Source organism: Schistosoma mansoni, chromosome 4, assembly GCF_000237925.1.
Source record: "Schistosoma mansoni strain Puerto Rico chromosome 4, complete genome".
NCBI lineage: Eukaryota > Metazoa > Platyhelminthes > Trematoda > Strigeidida > Schistosomatidae > Schistosoma > Schistosoma mansoni.
The window spans coordinates 3189206-3211704 of record NC_031498.1 but is presented as its reverse complement, the minus strand read 5'-3'; the positions used below and the strand labels follow the sequence as shown (position 1 = coordinate 3211704).

The 22499-nt window shown below is 35.0% G+C and overlaps 1 protein-coding gene across 2 annotated transcripts in view; it reads right to left on the bottom strand.

The window, feature by feature from the left end:
- The window catches only part of Smp_149990.1 (hypothetical protein), a gene marked incomplete at its 3' end in the record, with an annotated part of 40390 nt that overhangs the window by 5231 nt on the left and 12660 nt on the right, over positions 1-22499 (bottom strand). For both annotated transcript variants that reach the window (XM_018796555.1, XM_018796554.1), the window contains exons 6-7: positions 19950-20317; positions 15946-16134 (exon numbers count right to left, since the gene is read on the bottom strand). In XM_018796555.1, coding sequence (XP_018651685.1) covers positions 15946-16134; positions 19950-20317 — 557 coding nt within the window. The remainder of the gene's footprint in view (positions 1-15945; positions 16135-19949; positions 20318-22499) is intronic.

Genomic DNA, 22499 nt, shown 5'->3' with positions numbered 1-22499 from the left:
TTTCAATAATTTCCTACATGAATTTACACATTTTATATACAGACACTTTCATTCCATAAATTTAAACAATTCTTTTTCCCAATAAATGTGTTCAACATATGGCAAAAACTAAATATCTCTTTGAAAATGGATAAAGCCGCTAATAATTACGCAACACAAATCACAAAATATATTTATACTAATGATAGATAAGTAAGAAGTGATAACACAACCAAATGCATTCATACATCTGGGAAAACAAATATATGATTTTAGACTGAGACTGTTAGCTGAATAACTGAAGATGGATGGCGGTTAGCAGTGGAATCCAAGACGCGCGTTTCATCCTAAATTGAACTCGTCAGTTGGTTTGCCTGCATCTCAGAGTTGATGTTCAATCGACGATTCGGTAAGTATTACATTCGAATCCCAGTTCAAGAACTATGAAGCTTTACTTAACGTCGACCTCGATGAACTTGATGCCGCCAAGGTCAAAATACGCCTAACAAAACTTGGCATGTTTGAAAACGAGCCTTACAGCAATTACATTCTTCCAAAGAACGCAAGATATTTCCTTCATATGCAGTGTTATATCCTCTGCTTGATTACAGCTAATACAGTATACGGCTATCGGCAATCGAACGTGAAGAAATCCAGTCACAAAATCAAAAGACGGAAGAAAGCAAGAGTATCTGTAATTGCAGTTTAATTATTTACTGTAATGCGTGGTGGGCTCTTATAAACGGCAATAAATAACTGAACTGACATCGCTATTTATAACACTAGTTATTTTTGTAAGATCGATTTACAGTAAACATTATCAAATTCATTTTTAACACTTTATTTACAAAGAAAGTACTGAGTGAGATTTGCGTGCACGAACAGCTCAGAGGTCTTTTGGTAGACTTTGAATGTAGATCTCGATCAATAATACGTATAGTAACGAGTCAATTAAAAATTAACTAACGTAATCACGTTTGATATTTTGTGTAAATTCAGAGCTAAAATTTGTATAACTATTTTGAATGGAATTTACTTTGTTTCATTTATTTGTGGGAATACTGAACCTCAACTAGGTTACTGTCAATTGTATGCAACCTGGAACCTGATAAATATGTGAGTTGGTTCAAGTCGCCATACTACATTAGCACCATGAGATAACAATACCAAGACAAATCCAAAGTAGTTCAGCAATAGTGTCACTGGAAGTAGAAAATATCAGGTGTCAAAAGAAACACAAGTGTATAAGGAGATTTTGGGAGTCAGGATAAAAGGGGAAACAAAGAGTGAATGCATCTGAGATATTGCGAACGATTCTGAAGCACGTCACTCAAATTATCGGCTCATTAGTTACGATACTCAAGGGAAGCTCCAACTAATTAGTCTTTACCTACCATCATCGCTGAGTTCAATATTCAATGAATTCATAGGCTGATCTCAAGACTAGGTTATTGTATGATTAAGAAATGACCAATCAACTCGAGCCGGATCTTTATGAAATTTTTAAATTTAGTATCATTATTTAGCAATACAGTCTACGATGTGCTTTTCACCATGCTTGACAAATGCAACCAAGATATAGCATGCATCGGTGTTTCACTTGAAACGTATATCCAAACAGAAAGCTCGATCACGAAAGTACAAAACCAATTAGCAGCAGATTGATGTATTAGACTTAACGCTTCACATCTTTTGTTCTATAAAGCCTGAAACCTAAAAACACAGTTAAAATTCAGATGTTCTGACTATTAGATCATGTTATTCTACGCAAGTGTTCAGAAAACAATGTAAGAATATAGTTTCTTTAAAAAAGGGAGAACACAACAGAATATCATATAAAAATTGATGCAACATCTCCCGCATGAAAATAAGAATAATTTCATAATAATAAGCTATAAATGTAGATCTTTTAATATTTTCTTTTTACCTGAAGTAATCGGATTGTAACCATATAATCCATCCGAAGTACCATCAACACGGGGAGAATGCTTCAATGACGAATCCTTTTTGTTTGATTAATAAAAGAAAAAACAAAACAAAACGAAAATGATAGTATTAGTTTACAAAAATCTACTATAAGTTATATTATTCTTGCAACGATTTAGTAAATATTAGGTACACATTTTTGTACTTTGGCTACTGAGCTCCATTAGCTGTTTGTGCAATAACTATTAGTATGTGTCAGCTATCGGAAACTGAAGATTCTGGATTATGTTTCATGTGGGCGCGCCCGATGGAAGAGTTCTAAAGTGAGACATATTAACTGGCTAGTCCACCACCTTATCGCGTTCAAAGTTGCTCCAAATGATGTCAGTTTATGATAAAACTCCTTTTCAAAACTATTATCTGATAATATTAATTGTAATGCATTTTCTCATAATCAATAAATGTGTAATGTATGCATGGTACTTTCAAACTATAAGTTAAGATAAATTTGGCTAATCTTCACTACTAATGAATACATAAACCTATACATCAACAACATAACTTTTATTCGAACAGATTTATATCCAGAAACTAGGGGACTAGAAATTTTACAGACGTCTTTTTAATGAATAAATGTCACAAGCCATAAGAAATTTGTCCAGTGTAGGGGAAATGTCTAACAATATGAAATCAATTATATAATAACAATCATAAATTCGCATTATATATTTGTTCATAGGAATGTGACATGATTATTTGTGCACCCACTTTTTTCTGCGGCTTATTTATTGTCTTGTTCAGCGTGGCCTGGTTAGCTGATAGAAATATATACATATATTACTAGTAAGATAATGTCAACTTCGAGAATGGAATTTGATACTTTGTATTTATTTAAGGTTTTGGTACACGCAACAGAACTAAATATTACAAGATAAATCAATTTGTTGCTGTTGCCTTTTTAAAAAATATTGTTTTTTGTTACTTTGTGGCGAACCTTGGATTCCATATTTTACATCATAGACTGATCTTAGTGTAAAAAACATTGAAAATAAAAAGCATTGAACAACTTATTTCAGTATGACGCTCATCAGAAGTACACGCCCGTGGTCAGTCAGTCAGTCACAACGTAGAACTTCGTACGTACGTACATCAGTTCGAGTTGCCATACCACATTAGCACAGAGATGTAGTTGTCGATTCAAATCCCATAGTGGTAGAAGTAGTAAGAGTATAAGCATTAATGTGAAAGATTAGGATTTGAAGATGTTATTGAAGGAGTATAATCCAGTGAAATAAATTTAGAAAGAGAAAAAAGAAAGGCATATGAAGAATTCAGAAGATTAGAATTCGGCAGAACACAAAGAGTGGATGCACCTTCTCCATTGCAAACGATTTTGAGCCATGTCATTCAAAGTCTCTAACCATCAATTGCTATCACCTCGCTAGTCCCAACCAGCTGGTCTACACCTACCAGCATGGCTCAGTCCACTTGTCAGCGACTTCATGGATTTGTGCCACGTTTTGGTCTGGCCGCACCTAGCTTTCCTCCAACCTACTCCTACACCATGAAACATTGCACGTCGGGGCAGTCGGTGGTTGGGCATACGTAACACATGTCCCAGCCATCTCAACTGATGAAGTTTCACTACTTCATCAATCGATTTGCCATCCTTACCTAGTACTCGTTTCCTAACAACTGCATTACTTAACCGGTGGTCCCAGGATATACGAGCAATGCTTCGAAGACACCTGTGATCAAATACTAGTAGCCTACGAATATCCTCTACTCTTATCGGCCATGTTTCACTGCCATAAAGTAGGATGGAACAAACTGCTGCACAGTAAACCCGTCCTTTGGTTGCTAGACGGATATCTCGCCTACGCCATAAATGACGCAAGTTGGCGAAAGCTAGACGAGCCTTCTGTATCCGCGCTGAGATTTCGTCACACACCAGACCACAAGGGCTGATGAGAATCCCAAGATAAGTGAAGCGGTCTACACGCTCGATTACTCCACGCCCTATAATCAGTTCAGGTGTCGCTGCAACCCAATCCTGAAGTAACATTTTGCACTTCGAGGGAGAGAATCGCATCCCGAACATGCCTGCATAGTTGCTTATAGTGGTCAGAAGACTCTGCATGTTGCCAGCGTCCTCACCAAGTAAAACTATGTCGTCGGCGTATTCTAAGTCAACAAGTGAATCTCCCGGTAAAAGTTCAACTCCTGGAGGTTTAGCTGATGAAAGTGCTATCTCTAAAAGTATGTCAATGACAAAGTTAAACAAGAATGGGGAGAGTGGACAGCCCTGACGAACACCACTTGAGGTAATCAGTTCTGATGACAGTTCGCCATAGGCTCTAACTCGACCAGTTGTGTTCGAGTAGAGAGCCTTTATGAGGTTAATGTACTTCTTTGGTACTCCTTTCACTGACAAACACTGCCATAGAACCTCACGATCAACGGAGTCAAATGCCGCCTTAAGGTCAAGAAATACTACTATTGTGGGACGTCTGAATGTGTGTCTATGTTCTAGGACCTGACGTAGGGTGAATATCTGGTCTATGCAACCACGTCCAGGTCGAAAACCAGCCTGGTTTTCTCTAGTCTGCTCTTCACGAGCTTTGGTTAGGCGACCTAGTATTATTGAAGCTAATATTTTAGACACTATATTAGTCAAACTGATTCCTCTGTGATTGTCACAGGAGGACTTTTGTCCTTTCTTATAGACTGGCACAATCAGTGATTGGGACCAGTCAGATGGAATTACGTCCAGTTCCCAGATTCTACCTAAGACCTCAGTCAATCTCAATGCTAGTACTGGACCACCATCCTTAAAAATCTCAGGGGTCAACCTGTCAGGGCCTGCTGCTCTCCCTCGCTTCAGATTTCCTATAGCTTTTTCAACCTCGCAGAGGGTTGGAGGACTTACATCAATTTGCCATTCAGGACGACTGGGGATCGTGGGTAATTGAACTGTTGCTGAAGGCCAGTTGAACTGATTCCTAAAGTGTTCTGCCCATCGATCCAATCTCCTGGATTGAGAAAGAATGATATGCCCATCTTTATCTGAGATGGTTTCACTGATACTTGGGTTCCTAATACCGGTTTCTTTAATAAGTTTGAATAGCTGCCTACTGTTACCTATTGCCGCTGCCTTTTCCATCTCTCTTGCTTTCGCTACCCACCACTGTTCACGATCATTACGTAGGCTTCTTATTAGCCTGCGCTTAAGTTGACTCCGCTCTTCGTTATGTTCAGAGCCAGGTGGGATGAGTTTTCGAGCATCTATCAGTGCGGTAGATGCTGCCGAGATCCATTGTTTCTCCCTAACCTTATGGTTTACCTTACTAGCGGATATCACTGCTGTTTCTACAGCTTTTCGGATGTCATTCCACGCTGCTTCGGGGTGGGCACAACTTACATGGCTGCCTAACTGTTTTTCTAGTTGTTCCTGAAATATATTCTTAGCTTGCCTATCATTAAGTAGAACCCTTAGAGGCTTCCCTGCAGTGTCTTTCCTACGTCCAGTAAGACGCAGACAGATACGTGCTCGCACTAGAGCATGATCTGAATCTAAACATGTGCTCCAGAATGAGCGACAGTCTTCTATCGAGCCCCTCCATCGGTGGCTGATAGCGATGTGATCTAATTGGGTCCAACGTTGGGATGAATTCGGGGGTCGCCATGTCAAAAGATGTTTTTCCTTATGCTTAAAGTTAGTATTTGCAAGAAATAGGCGGTTATCTGAGCATAGCTGCAACAGACGGTCGCCATTATCTGTTCTTTTCGCCATGACACCATAAGATCCACCCAGGTGTCTTTCCCTTTCACTTAGTTTACCTACTTGAGCATTAAAGTCACCTGCTACTATTACTACATCAGAACGCCTAGCTTTTCGGAGAAGGTCAGAAAGTTTCCTGTAGAACTCATCTTTTATATCATCTGAGCTGCAGTCAGTGGGAGAGTAGGCAGAGACGACGAAGAGGCAACGACGAGTTTCCCTATCTTTCCGGGTCCTTACTGATCCGTTTAGTCGGACAGCGCATAGACGACTGTCTACTGGGATCCAGTCTAAAAGAGCTAGTTCTGCCCTAGGACTTAATGCTATACCTACTCCAGCGAGGCCACGGGAAGCAGCATCAGGGCTTCCAGATACACGAAGCGTGTATCGAGATGGTTCTTTATTTTGATTAGCTGAGGTCAAATGAATGACACTACTCAGATCTTGTATGCGCGTTTCGGAGACGCAGCATACATCGATGGTGTAAGATTCTAGAGTCCTAGCTAAGGAAGCCTGTTGTCCTATTTGGCACAATGTTCGGACATTAAAAGTTCCTACATGTAGTTTAGAGCGTGGTTTCAGGAAACCAGGAACAACGTTCCGTGTACTCGAATCGTTTGCCCTAGCAGTGCGAGGTGATAAAAGGACGTGGGAAGGGTTAGTCGTGGAGATAAGAGTGTTATTAGGAGTAGGAAGGATTTGAAAGTGACCAACTTGGTCTCGAGTGCAGTTATGGGTATGAGGGCTAGTATCACTTCCCGGCTGCCCACACTGTGGAAGGATATTTCTTGAGGGACCTGAAAAAGAAGGTTGGATTAGTGTTGGTCATAACGATCTGGGAGCGTGACCGCAGTGCCCAAGGGACAACTGCTTGAGGTCGGTCACGCACGGCCTTTTTGTGGGGGATTTTTGACGTGTTAGCTCCGTTCTTCAAAGGTCCTTACCGCCGGAGACGGAAATCCGTGGGATAAGGCGAGGTGTGCATTTTTAGGGTCGACCTTTTCTAACCCCACCCCTCCTTGTGAGAAGGTAGCATCGCTGTCATGCTGGTTGTCTGAAGGAAACACCTTACTGCCGTCACACCTCTGTACAGTCAGCAGTACGACTTCGCCTTCGGACCTTGAGATTGCTGCTTTTAGTCTCACCGCTCTTCAACCGACCTGTCTGGCATGGTAGGACCTTGAGGAACGATTGTTCCAGCCAGCATAGCTCGATTGGATCATCACGATAGGCAAGCCCGACTACCACGTCAAGGTAGCAGCAACGGTCGGGACACGCCCGTGACCCTACACCGATGGTACTGGAAGGTGGTTATACACTATCGTGAACTGATTTGTGCTGAACATGTAAATTATTAGACACTGGCTCAATGGTCTGAAGATTAAATGTTCACTGTGAGACCTGTAGTTCCTAGGTGAGATTTTTGTTGAGCATTGTTAAAAGGTCATATACTAGGACGAAACAAATATTTAGTGCTTCCTATTTTTTAATGGTTGTCTACATGATATCAATCAATTATGTAAACTATTTAAAAAAAGAAATAGAATATCCGAAAGTATAATTAAGTTACTGCAATAAAAAAATAAAACGATATGAAAGACAGTAAGACATAAAATGAAGTAATCCTCAGATGGTGAAGATTTGTAGCTCAGGTGGATAATTTAGGTGGAGTGTTGTTCTCTGAGCAAATCATTTAACTCATAGAACAAAACTCTACCTGAATAAAGTAATTCTTAAACAACATGTATGCAATATAACAGCACATCTTTTCTTTCACTCAGGTTAACCAACCACAATACAAAAAAACAGACAAGTGACTGAAGGCGTGCTTCAAACCATGTACACCCACACGTAAATAAACAAAATTACGATTAACTGTTGTTTTTTGGCTATTAACTACATAATTAAGGTTTTCTGGCTACCGTTATCCTTTTTTTAATGGAAGAGGATTTAACTATGAGATTGCTTTTTTATTTCATTTGTTGTCTTGGTAATTTATTGGAAAATTTTGTTATTGTTGTTACATTCACCGTTGCTGTGTTATTATTTTTATGCCTTGTCCTATAAAACACAACTCAGACAAATGTGTGAAAACAAGAGCGAGGAAAAATTCGATCAGTGTTTGTTTCTCTTTCCGATAATGATGTTTTTGGAAATCCAATTAATTATAAATTGAGGGTAATGTGATACGCGAAGGACACTGAAAGTGGTTGGTCGATAAGATTAAAAAAACACATTCATTTAGACAGTATAGGTCTTATACATAAGAAACACGTGACTATGCATTTTTTTGGAATGAAAATGTTACTTTTTGTAAATATACATGCGCCAGTTATAATGTCGAAAATAAATGAGAACAAAGCTGAATACACATTTGTGTGTATTATAGACTTAAGATGCTATAAATTAGGTTACCCCATATTGTATACGAAGTTGAAAAATGGGACAAAACTAACCAGCAAACATTATAATATGTATATTACTGTCTGTAGATGTGTGTGACATATAGCAAATACACCGAAGGAAAAAAAGAAGTTAAGACGTGACTGATGATATAGTTTACTTTTTTGTGGTAAGACTAGTACATGATCATCGATATATATATATATATATATATATATATATATATATATATAGGAATCAAATTTTACGTGTAATTTTTTTAAAGTAGTGGTACAATGAAAAGATTAAGGACTTGTGACTTTGTGTAAACGCTATAAGAGCTGGTCGATTTATATACATAGGTCCAATGAAATTCTATTTCTTTACCCACATAATGTAGGGTGGTGGTGACTTAGTGGTTAGACACTTAACTTCTAACTATATGGACTCAGGCTCCCATACCGATCTGCTTATTACAATTTAGGCCAACTGAATGGTAATCGTGGGTCTATACAAAAACCATATGGCACAAAACTGAGTATATAAACATGTACGCGGTAAGTTAGTTACATTTAGCATTTATTTATAAAACAAAAAAGTTTGATAAAATCTATTAAAAAGAAAAGCGTTACAGAAAACAGGAGATAACAAAGTGGTAAAGAAATAGGAGACGACGAATTATCCAATACTAACAGAAAGGAGAATATTAAAAGGAATAACAATTACTTACAATAAAAAAGTTTTACTCAAGTTGTAGGTTGAATGACATGAGAGTTGAAGGTTACTACTGAGGGTCGATTGAATTTTTCTTACAAAAACACTATTACTCGTTTCCGTATCCTTTTCCGATAATGGTTTACTGATCCGATTGTCTAGTGAAACTGCAGACAAATGAATATCATGTTTCTTTAAATATCTACAACTGGGTTTGTCATTTAACAATCATGAGTACTGAACAGCGTGCCAGCCCACACATTCAATACAGATGAATAATATATTATCAAACAATACATGAATATTAACTGATGATTCAACAGGTGTGGGTGTTGATAATAAAGTAAAACAGATGATAAATTAATTGATGAGATACAAAGTCTAACGCCCAGAATAAATTTGCATTTAGTCCACAAGTACATTGAGTAATACATGTGATTTGTAACAACCAAATAACTACATATTATTGTTTTTTTCAATAGTTTGTATAATCCCAGAACGCCCTGAAATTAGAAAAAAAGACACCAGCTACCAAACCATAACCGAAAACTCCGTTTCATGAAAGGCGGAGCGGCTAGTGAAGCTTATCATTCCAGTCCCGGATAAGCCGATAGAATTATGAATACCACAAATAAAGCCTCATGCTAACTAGAAACTTTGAGGTTACCATGCTCCTGCTTCTTGACACACTACGACCTCTCAGAGCTCCTCCATATTCCTTATGAGATAAAGGAGAGAAATTTATAGTGAAAGAACGGAGCCACAGGTCATAAACCCCAAAAACAGTAATCAGTTCAAAAATGTTACTCCCCTTGTGGCTTCTAAAAACATGCTCAATAAGAGACTGAAACTCGAATCGCAGGCAAACTCATCATAATTCTTACCATGTACGGTATAAGCAGGAGAATAGTGTTCCGAAATGGGAGAATTAGGGGGGCGGGAAGAAGACCCGAATGATCTTGACTTTAGCTCTACTTTGTGAGGAGGCGTGATGGAAGTAGTATAAGTAAGAAATGAATGTCTCGGTGCTCGAGGTGAATGAAAAACTACTCGTATAATTTTTTTTTACATATTCACTGAAATCAACATTGTATTTCGGTTTAAGCACATTTTAGGATGCAATGTAAGAACATTTAGGAGTAAAAATCTGATTGTCTTGATCAACTACAAATAACGATTAACAGCGTGAGGGTATAATACACTCTATTACTATCAATCGTATGGTGTATTGATTTCGTGCTTTATCAATTAACTGAAAACAATCAACTGATATAATATTGGTTGCGACAGAGAAACAACCTGTTTGATAATTCAATGATAACAATTAACTCTTGTCAAGCATTGCCACGACCTGTAAAATATGGATATGATGAATAATCAAATGATTAATTTTGAATAACGTGAATATAAATTTACACTGAAAATTGAAATCAGCTGTATAACTATTGAAACTACCCATAAACTGGAAAAATGTTTCAGTTTATTTTGGGATTCTTTATCAGAAGAAACCACTATCCCAAACAGAAACAGAAATTCTAATATATCATGCTTCACCGACACCATAGTACCTTCACATAACAATAAGTCAAAATCCAATATAGACCACACTATCAAATTTTATAAATTCGTGATATGGCTTGTTCCTGATCTAATTATCACCAAGGAGTCACTATTTCACTCTCGACTTAGTTGACACTATATATTATGACCTTTAAACTTACAGAAATTCATTTTGAAACTAACCATTAGTGAGCACACGATTGTGATGAGTAAACATTTGCTCAGTGTGCTCATTTGTTCTGAATAGTTCCCTAGGGGTGGCCAAATCAAGACATGACATCAATCCATAACGTAATTGACTGTTGGACTGAGTCATATAGGTAGGCGTGCAAATTACGTTATTGGGGTCTAGGGGACTATCGTAATCCATGTTTATTGATTTTAGGTTATATGGCTCAGAATTGGTTCCAATAGGGCAGTTGGAATCATTTTTTATCCTCCCTTCAGTTTATGAGTGCTGAAATCTCACCTTACCTTTTTATATCTTTCTTTCTACACCCGAGTTTTCCTACTACTGTTGACACTACCACCACTTCTACTATTCTGAGATTTATCTTGATAACTTTTATCTCATGATACATATATTTGTCAGACTCTACGTTACATATAGCTGACTGATTGTCATAATTCGTAGTGGAAGTTACTGTCAATATATAAATGTGTTTATACCAAAAGCAACATGGAAAGTATTTTCTAACTTTTAAAATTATATTGTTTTGAATGAGTTGAAATTTTTACTCGTCAATTATATCAGAAAGAAATAAAGGAAAATTTTTTTCATTTATACTATATTTATTTATTTAAACACATAAATATTGCTACAAACGGGCACCAGATATATATGCGCCACACAAAAAATTGTCATTTCATTTAATTGTGTGAGGGCTATGATACTGCCCGGGTGCTCAAACCGAAGCAGGTGGTTTTTTCAGGGGGCCACACACGGAGCCTTTAACCTAGAGATCTGATCCGCAAGGCAGTGGAGCACCGTAAGGAGATGCGGTCCCATGGTAGCCGGTGACCAACGATTGATTCATACGCCTTTTGTTCCTTCAGGATACTGGAGCCCATGTGCACTATTGGTTTGGAATCAGGGTTTTCTAACTACCCTAGGTGGACCCTCCGTGTCCACCAACCCGGTTAAAAAGCCGGACATTCGCTTTTCATCCTCTCAATTCCGTAAACAACAGTAATGCCACGAGAAGGCAGTGAGTAGGACTTCCCTGTCAGTGGCTATATACACGTGGCCATGTGAGAGCATTTCGAGAGGAAGAGCGGACTCTCCTCACTCTCGGCCGTACCAGGGCATTTTTTGAAAGTATCTTAAAAGAATTATCATACTTATACTTAGATTAAGAAATAATCCCTTTTCTTGTAGATATCTCACATATCTACACTCAAATCCGGATCAAAATTCATTGATTCTAAAATGTTTATAAAAAATTATTATTGTTATCACTCTTACCATGCCAAAATTCATGTAATTGAGAATAATATTAGTGACTTATTTATTTACTTATTTATATATGTGGATAAAAGTATACACAAAGTTAGATGAATTATTTCATATAATTGTATGTACATACACTTCTTCAAGTTAGATGAATACTTTGTAAATGTCAATAGAATTAAAGTTGTGATTGGAGTTGTTTATTAGATAAATAACTGTGTGATTGAGTCCACCAGAAGCTGAACATTGGAAAGAATAATCCTTGCCATCAACACCTAATTATTTATTTAGACAAAAATCGACGAATTTCATCACTAAAGTTAGTTAACAATAAGGATACAAATAGGTTAGATTCAGTTGATCAATATTAGTTATTATTAAATCAGAACTACTTAACCATTAGAATTCCCAATTCTTTTCTTCGAGAACGCTGCTTTATTTTAGTCCTAAATAACAAGCCAGTGGTTAAAAAACTCGAGGATTAAATTTTAAGTTGCGGACTTAAAACATACGTTAACTATTTCCGATTAAGGCAAGTAGCTAGTAGTAGTGTAGTGTGGTCTACTTATATCCATATAAGTAGTATATGGTGTGGGTCAGACATAGAATGTATTTTGGCAGAAGACCGACGAGGAAAGAACTGAAACGAAACGCAAACGTCTGGAAAATGCATGAGCAATGGAATAAGAGAAGAAACAGTGAAGATTGAAACAATTGGTTGTTAATTTGCAAATTGACTGTTCATTGTTTGGTAATCAGAATTTATTGAGATAGTCTGTAATCTTTGCTTAAATACATTCGATTGTCCCCAACTAGTGTTCTGTTCACTACAGTAGTATCATTATCATGTTTTACAAGGAAAATGTGACTTGAAAACAGCGTATAAGAACATATGTGCTTCATAAATGGCTCGCACTAACTAGGAGAGATGGAACACAGAATATAAACGATGAGAATGGTCAAGGGGAAAAATGATTTAAAGAAGACAAACTGAGAAAGTGTTGATTGCCATTGCTTTTGATAATTTGAGTGCAAAAAGTAAAAAAAACACCTCAATACTGATAAATGTTTGTCTAGAACAGTTTTCTGATGAATTTCATGAACGTTCTATCTTAACTAATAAATCAGGATGGAGGACTTTATATGATAATACAAAACAAATAATCGATATGACATAGATCATCCATACAAAAAAACTAATCAACAACCAAAAATGGTAAAGTAATTAGTATGAATTAATCCCTATTTACATCGCTACACAGCTGTAAAGTTACATTGTAGTAGAAATTCGAGTAAAACAACATAGATAAAAATAATAGTAAACGCATAATATCCCCCCACGCATACACATACACACAAGAAAGAGAATGAACAGACATTATCGAATTTACTGAGCGTTTGACGAATTAACAACTGCACTGTTTATATTTTCTTCAATATTTGACTACCAAGGAGTTTAATTTCAAATTAAGTTAATTGCAGTGTCAACATCATTTGAGAAGTAAAAGTACGCATCTCTACTTTACAATTATCCTAGTAGTCAGCTAAATCTTGGCATAACAAGAAAATGATTATTGCAAAACATGCACACAAATCTACTGGTATTCTACATATTACAGCTAATATTACTACTACATATAATTGAGAACTACACACTTCATCCAGACACTGAAAACAAAAGATATGAATAAATACAATTTTTGCTGAAGACATATTGAAACAAATATTAAAGTAGAGGATTATGTTATGCAGTGTAATAGATAAACAAATGTCAAAAATTCTTTATTTATATTGTTTCTATCTTTGATAAGTAAAATAACACAACATAATAGTTTATTCATATTGAATGGGATCGCTCATACAAAATGAGTTGTGCAACTCTATGCACAACTGTATGAAACATATTCATTTGGACTGGTAAAAGAATCTGAGCGTAATCTGTAATTTTATATGAAGATGAGTTTTGAAGAGGAATAAACATGAGTTCATCGAGAAGACTGATTGATCTATGTTAAAAGTAGATTTTCTTTGAGTTAAATACGTAAAGTTTATAGATATAATTGTAGTTCAGAGAATGGAATGACTGTATTCTGTTTATCAGATAAATTCGTATTTCAAAGTAGCAAATTATGAAAATAAAATACTCTTAAACATCGAGCGAACAAGAGTAGTCTAAACCTGTGGAATTGAGTGGTGTATGTTCGAATCCCACGAATGTCGAACTAAGGGGTACTGGATAGTTGTTTGTCCTTATAAGGTACTCCTCAGTAGTGAGCACCCATGACACCATCAGTCGACCAAGCCTCGCGAAGAACGCTCAAACATTAAAAACGTTGGGTCACTTAATTCGTTTAAATAAAATACTTCACAACCAAAAGCCCAACAACAACGAAAAAAGCGACTACATAATCACAGGTTTAAATAAAATGAATCTAATTCATTTGTATGATTTGTGGTCGGCATGCATAGACACATAAGTACATGACTACTTTGAACAACAAAATACTATTCAGTCCTTTTATTTTTAAAAGATTGGCAACAACAATACATCATGAAAAGAAAAGCAATGGATGAGTATTTTCTTATTTGACTTATACATCGATAGCAAAGTTTTAGAAAAATTAGGATAGGTCTTAACTTTTGAGACAGATCTCAAAGCAATGAACTACATAGTAATATTCTTCGTAGGATATATATATATATATATTTAAATGGTACAATAAAAAAACAATTCTCAGCATAATTTTATACACATTCTAACTAGTCTATAACTCGTTAAATGATTAGTCGATGGGAAACTATAAACCTAGACACTATTCAGCAAGGCGGATCTGAAGTCATGAGGAAATCGATGCTACCTTAAGGATTGAAACCCATATTTCGCAGAATCACAGTCACATAGATTTACACCAAGCTATTTGGATCTCTCCAATTCGATAGAACTGAAGACTAGAAAATTTAACTCACTGACTTCGTTGGTGTACACTATTTTACAAATAATATTATGTTGTGCTAATGAAATTTATTTTGAAGTGTTTCTCATACACCCAGTGCCCAACTATTGACGAGCTAATTAGTCAAAATTAGCCAGACGTTTCCACAAAATTTAAATTAGTTTGGTTGAAAATCATAAAAATAACTTGAATTTTTGACCTTAAAGACAAATGTTGATTAAGTGTATCAATGTCGTGCTGATTGATATATCTAGAAGTAAAGTTCTTAGGAATTTTTGTTTGATTTCTACAATTATAGTGTTTATCATTCTACAATACACTTTTGAAATTAATTGAAAATGTATTACTGAATAGTATATTTTTTAGTTTTCATGATGACTGTATCAGTTTACTGAAGAAATCAAATAAACTAATTATGAATATAATTATATGATGGAACTAGTTGAAGTAGTATATCCGCTTTTAAATATTAACACTTTGAAATACAGAATAACAATTCAAACAGAAATAAAAATTAGGAAAAAAGAGTATAGAAGAGGAAAAAGATAAACAAAAGCGAACAAATGCCAAATAATAAGTTGAACAATAAATCTATTTAAATAATTAATAGCGGGTGTAAACATTTAAAACAGATATGTTTATGGCATCATAAGGATCCTGATTAACAAGCTTACAGTTGATTATACAGTTCAGCTTAATAGGTAATGGTTTGGTATATTGATACACTGTTTTTATTTGACCACTCTAAGAGCCATCCAATCCAACACATAAATATGAAATACACGTAGAAACGGTTATGTACACAATACATTTATTCAGTCGTCTTAACGAGAAAAAAATCCCTCTATTTATTTACATGTGTTATCTAAACAAACTTCCTATGGTGTAAAAAGACTGGAAATACTAACATCTGGCTAACAAAACTGAGCTAAGTGGCGAAACAGCGTTCAAACCTATAGCTTAGTGTTTGAAGTTTGAATGGTTCTGAAATTAAATGATAGCCTAGCTGTCAAAGAATTTGAGATTTAATTGGTACTCAAGTATTTTTCAGTCTTATTATTATCAGTTTTCGCATCAAGAATGAAGCCTTAAACTGAGTATGTACACTAGTACTTAAATACTGTATTGTAACAAATGATGAATATATATATATATATATATATATATATATATAAACAGAGAAATAAAGCACAACATACTTGTTTAAGTTTGATATTCGCAAAATTTTGATTTAAATTTGATATTCGATCATTGAAGGACGGTACAATAGGTGGTGAAGGTGTAGCGTCATTATTCATAAGATGATTACTTTTCGATGGTACATATCCATAAGGTGGTTTGCACAAATTATCGTCACTATTCACTGAATAATTGTTTAGACGATTGGGCTGGAGTGTGTTTTTTAAAGATACAGAAAGAAGTAAAATTACATATATGATAATCGTTTTTAAATGACCAAACAATTCTTTTACAATAGTGTCAAACTCAAGTTAGTACATTAATGAGAACCATAGTAAAGTCAATCACTTAGCCGTAAACAATGTATAACCTGGGATATACGTGTAACAGTTCAAGTCACCACACTATCACAGTAAAGACAGATGAAACTGTTAAGACAAATACCAAACTATTAGAAGTAACAATAGGGGATAGAGAATAAGAATTAAGGAAAAAGAGTGAATTCGTAGAATAAAACGGGATAAGATAATTTAGGAACTCAAGATCTAAAGGGAAGATAAGGTGAATATGCCTATAACATTGAGGCTGTTTTTGAGCTATATCACCGAACGTTAATTACTGGTCAAGGTAATAGTGAGGATGCTAACCTGGAAGTCTGCATCTAATAATCTGTTTCAGTCAAACAACGAACAACTTCATGAACTGATGCTATGTTCTGATCTGGACGCTCCTATCTTCCTACCTCCTCATATATTAACAAGTATTTCGCGTCGAGGTAAGCGGTGGCTGGTTACATGTAATACAAGCTTTTTACCACGTCAATCCATAAAGATTCACTACACCCATCAACTGTTTTGTCGTCTTCACAACAATAAACAATCAAGCAGTAGTATATAAAAGAGTATCTGTGAAGTATAGATGAAATCTCGGTACGAACTGGAGATCTTCGGATTATTAATAAATGTCACAAAAACCTCTGCTAAAGTTGTATAATTTATGAGTTATAAGAGAGAGATGGCTGTTAACGATTTAGTAACGGACACATAAATGATCGTTACGCAACACACTGAAAAGAATATAGATGGTCAATAAGGTTAAAAACTTTCTTGACATATCGTTAGAAAAATAATTTTTCAATAAGCAGTCACTATTTGGATATAAATGAAGTGAAAATAATATTTCAGTTTAACTTGTAGACCGAACATCTCAAAACATGCTTCATAATAATAAAAGAATCGAAATTATAAGTCATCGTGATTACTCCACAATATATTGCTATATACGCGTAGCTGTAGTTATAAGTTTTAATTAAATATTTCATATTATGGTTAACAGTGGGATTCAAGAGCTATATTTCGTCCTATTTATAACTCATCAGATGAATGTACCCGTATTTCAGCGTTGATGTTCACATCTAGACTCGAACCAAAAACATTAAAACTAGGCATTGTTTTAATTAATTGATGAAATAGGTGAAATTTCAGTTGCTTTCTATTTCTTTAGAAACAGCTTAATATCTGTGAACATAGGATTCGATGTTCAAAAGCATATATATATTAAACCCTACATTATTCAAACAATATTGTTAGGAAATGGAACGAATAAACCTTTATGGACTTACGATTATTAATAGACAAATGTCAAGAAAAGCTACTGACTCATTATCCTACATAAAACAACACATTTAATTATGTTGAAATACATAAAGTAAGCAGTGAGAGAGGTGAAAAAAGATAGAAGAAAATTGTAGCTTCTTGTTTCAGTCAAAATAACCAAATTAACCGAATCACATTTGAAAAAAGGTGTTAAGGTAATCCGTATAACGGAACATAAACAAAGCATTATGGTACATGAAAACAATAATTAAATCAAACTAGATTAGTAAGAAATAGAGAATAAAAAAAATAGGAAAAGGTCAAAGAATATTATCTTACAGCAACAATAAACCTATACTACATAGTATTATATAAATTTATGGAATGAAGTAAAAAAAAGTGGAAACTAGAAAAATATGAAGTTGCCAAATATTGTTAAAGTTGAAATGTGTATAAAGGTTTACGAAGACTGTTGAACTTTGTAGTTTATAACACAATCTGACCTTAATCAGACTATCGCCAAGTAGAGCCGTAACTTACTGACTAAGTCATTTGACTTCCGACCACTACGTTACAGGTTCAAACCCCGCTCCATCTACATTGACTTGGGCAACCGAGAAGTATCGTTAACTATCAAACTTAGAGTGTGGACTATTTATTTATGGATAACTATAGAAAGATATAAGATATGGAGTTTTTGGGTTCAATCTCCAGTGGAGTTTGTGGATGTGCTCTGCTGAAATGTTCTATACTGGGAGTAAACGGCTTTCCAGTACTGCCTGGTTTTCAGTGGTTAATGGAACATTACATGTTAGATAAAATTAAAGACTGACCAAAATATGTTACATGCTCCTTACATCACAACGTAATTAGCATAGCGGTTTATGGCTAAGCAAGATGTTGCCAAACTACACTACGTTGTACTGAATAGTAGGAACCTGTAGACTTTTCTTTTTTACCAGTTAGCGCTTACCAGCAAGGCATATTTACGAAGATTCGGGCAAATAACGCTCCATTGTAGTTTTAAACATGCATCGATCATTAACATAGCTACTCCTGGAATATTCAGATTAAAACTGATCTCGCATAAGGCTAATCTGAATCCACTATTCAGATATTAGGAAGTAGCTGAGGTTAAGTGTTAAAGTTATTAGCGCTGATCACGTCCAACCAAATGCTTCCGACAAATTAATACCAAGTAAAATGTAGCGAAACATCGAATAACTTAGGTGAGTGGTCATATTACAAGCATTATCGATAGGATGTGGTCAGCAGTAAGGCCCAGAGATACTAGATATATATCGGTATACTGGTATTATTCATTAAGGTTGATATGAAGGTATTAGATAAATAATGAGAAAACCAACCATACCACCGCTCAAAATTCATTACTTTCAAGTTCCTTAAGACATTTAAATCGTTCAACATTCTTCATAAAATCACTATATTTTATAAAGAGTAGATATTATCATTTACTAATTCATACAAAAATATGCGCCCAGGACAGGGTTGGATGGAGAATGCTGGTGGGCGGCCTATGCTCCTCCACGAGGGGTAACAGGCGTAAGTAACAAAAATATGCATTGTTCAATAAATAATATTACCACAGTAATATTAAAGCTTCATGTGATTATTCGTATACAAATATCATAGAATAAGGGAAAGTAAATAACTTGATGCATAAAATGTCAGGTCAGTCAAACTAGAAAAGGAAAAAAATACAACCATGATAAAACACAATTTGCATTCAGAATACTAAGAAATAAATTATTATTCCCAACACTAATACTGACATTAATAATAATAATATTTTCGGATAAAAAATGCATGTACCATGTAGTTTTACATGTTCATGGTCAATTCATTTTTCAAGGGCCGTTCATATCAAGTGCTAAGTAGGTTTTTTTTCTGAAAATACATAAAATAAAGATTCTAGCCGAAATTGGGATGCTTCCTAGTAGTTTTATGAAAGATAGACAGAATAACTATTCTTGAACAAATGGCACTTGAATTTTATGATGAATGGTAAAGATATAGAGTTAATAGGGGTTTTGCATTACATATCATAGATCGATATCTTCTGGAGAACTACTGAATACTAGGAAGCATTAGATAGTTGCTTTGTATTCATTTCTGGGCATATCAATGACTTCAGAGGCTGGTGTTATGTCTTAGTTTAGCCGTCCCTAGCTTTCTTACAATCTTACTCCTATACTAGATGAAGTTGCCAGTCATGGTAGGTGGTGGTTGAGAATACGTAACACATGTCCCTATCATATCAGTTGATGAAGAGTTACTACTTTGTCAATCGATTTATCATCTTTACCTGGTACTCTACGTATAATCTTTGTATTAGTTACTCAGTACAATTTAGGGTTATATATATATATATATATATATATATATATCATAGTTATTGCTTTGCTTACCTGATTTGCATTTTCATATTGTGAGTGTGCATATAATTTAGGCAAATGTCCGATTGGTGGTGCGTCTAATTCATAATTATACATTTCTCTTAGTGAACCGCTACTATTCAATAATGGTTCATTAAAAGTTGCAGATAAGTATTTTGGTAAATTTTTCTCACGTGTGTTATTATTAGTTTTTTCATTAGAATGCCTAAATTGATGAGCATCAGGAGATGGACCGGCATCTGTACCAGCAATTGTTAATCGTGGTATAAAATTATTACTCCAGTTTGATGGATATTCATAATGTATTAAATATTGGCACATATGTGTATAGGTATCACCTTCAGATGGTTCATTTGCATATACTTCAAGTCCATATTCACCTAAATTATATATAAAAATTGTTACGATATAGTGGATGTAATAAGTTTTCATAAAAGTACAAACGAAGAGAAATAATCAAAGTGTAATTTAATTAAACTCCTAGTAAACCGATGTATCAACATACTATAACGAAAAAAAACCTGTGTATTTTGCATCACAGAATCGATTAGATGGTAGCGTCTTTGAAATTGATAAACTGGTTGAGATGACTAAATCCAAAAGAAAAACGTCTATATCACTTGATATTTTTTGTAGTAATGTAGTTTCCGCTTGCACATGCGGAAATTTCACACACAGAGAGCACTTTATTTTTGTAGTGACAAAAAAGAAGACATTTTCTTATTGATTTGTTACATTTTTAGTAATTTGGTAATCCTGCTCCACTCTTTAAGGTTAATCTGTGGTGTAAACTAAGAAATTAAACATTCTCTACAACTCAGTCTCTAGTGAATACTTTCAAGATATAATACTCCGAATTCGAATGAGAAACCATGACCAGTAGAGTTCAACCATGTCGGGAGTGAGAGAGTTACTTGACAATGGAGTTGGATGATAGTTGTATAACGTCGTGAATCGACTGAAGTTATTAATAAAAATCAAAGGATGTAGGCTCGTTGGTTTGAGTATTAAATTCTCGCTGCAAGAAATGAGGTTTCTGGGTTCGATCCCGATGGGGTTATAGATGCGCACGGATGAACAGTCTCATAATAAGTGGAAACACAATTCAATTGATTCCTGGTTTTCAGTAGTTGCCATTTAGGGACTTAAACTAAAGAAGCATATTCAATATCTGCCTACTTGGCTCAATTTCCTTTGGTCACTCTAAAAAATCTAAAGAAGATTTATCTTCTGAATTAGTGAATGCTATACATGATCGTGTGCTGATATAAAGTGCATAGTATATCGTTTGAGTATTCACTCTAACGATATTATAAACTGGGTCACCCAGACCAGTCTTATCATATTATTGTACTGGCTTAGTATACTGCAGAGTGGAAAAAGCTTTAAATCATTCATTATATCACAGGCAGCCATCAATGTCATATCACAAGAACTCAAAATTCAATAACTGATTTAAGGAGTTGTATGTATCTACTGTAAGTACCTTATTTGTCAAGTACGAATCCATGAACTTGGGGCTTCATGTCACACTGTTTATGTAATACTAAACAACTGTTTAAACCAAAGTAAGAGAAGAGTAGTTTGTAACTACAATGAGATGGTTGAAAACCGAGTGTTCCTGAAAGGTTCTAAGCCTAGACAAAGAACAATAATCTAATGCAAACTGGATAGCTATTGTATATTAGCTGAAATTAAATAACAGAATACTGAAAAATAAAACCATCCATTTTTTCTATATCAAATTGAGGTCATATTAAGCATCATCGAAACTTGTTGATTAAAATATAATAATAACAGTATCAGTGAACTTATTCCAGTGCTTGATTGGTTGATTTTGTGTTGTTGAAGGTCACAACCCAACTAACTTAAGGTCATAATAGAATGAGTTTTGTACACATTTCCAATTCATACACAGCGTTTTTTTTTAAAAATTTCAAGTGTGTGTAATATTAAATTAATGTGAAAATTCACAACTAGACGAACTGAAATTAGTCACTCCCTCATATGACTAAGCGATGAAGACTTAGTTACTGAGAAAATACAACATATGAGACAAGTAAACTACACACATCTTATACATAAACTATGCAATCCACAGGGAGAGATAAAATTGAAAAATAAATAAGATCGATGTGGTAGACGGTAACAGCAGATGGATTGCGTTTATCGTTATAATTATTATTGATCGAATTACGTAAAGTTCGACATAGCTTAGCGTGTAAACAACAGTCACCTTCTACACATAGTAGTAAAATGGAAGCGCATATATATCTAGTGCCCCCTTGCACCAATATTTATGTGTTTAAATAAATAAATAAATAAATAGAAGCAACCGAAACGAAAGAATTTGAACGCCGAAGAAAAAAGTGAGTTGTTTGTTAGGGAGGAGAAAGAAAAGAAGAGGAAAAACAGTTATCATTATGTAACGATGATACTGATTGATGCAGACTACTATTATTATTATGGTAAAAGCCAGTAAGTAGTGAATCGCAATATCTGAAGTTTAGTTGAGTGAAAATCAACTGTTCTGGAATAGGGGTTAACCTCACCTGGAATTTT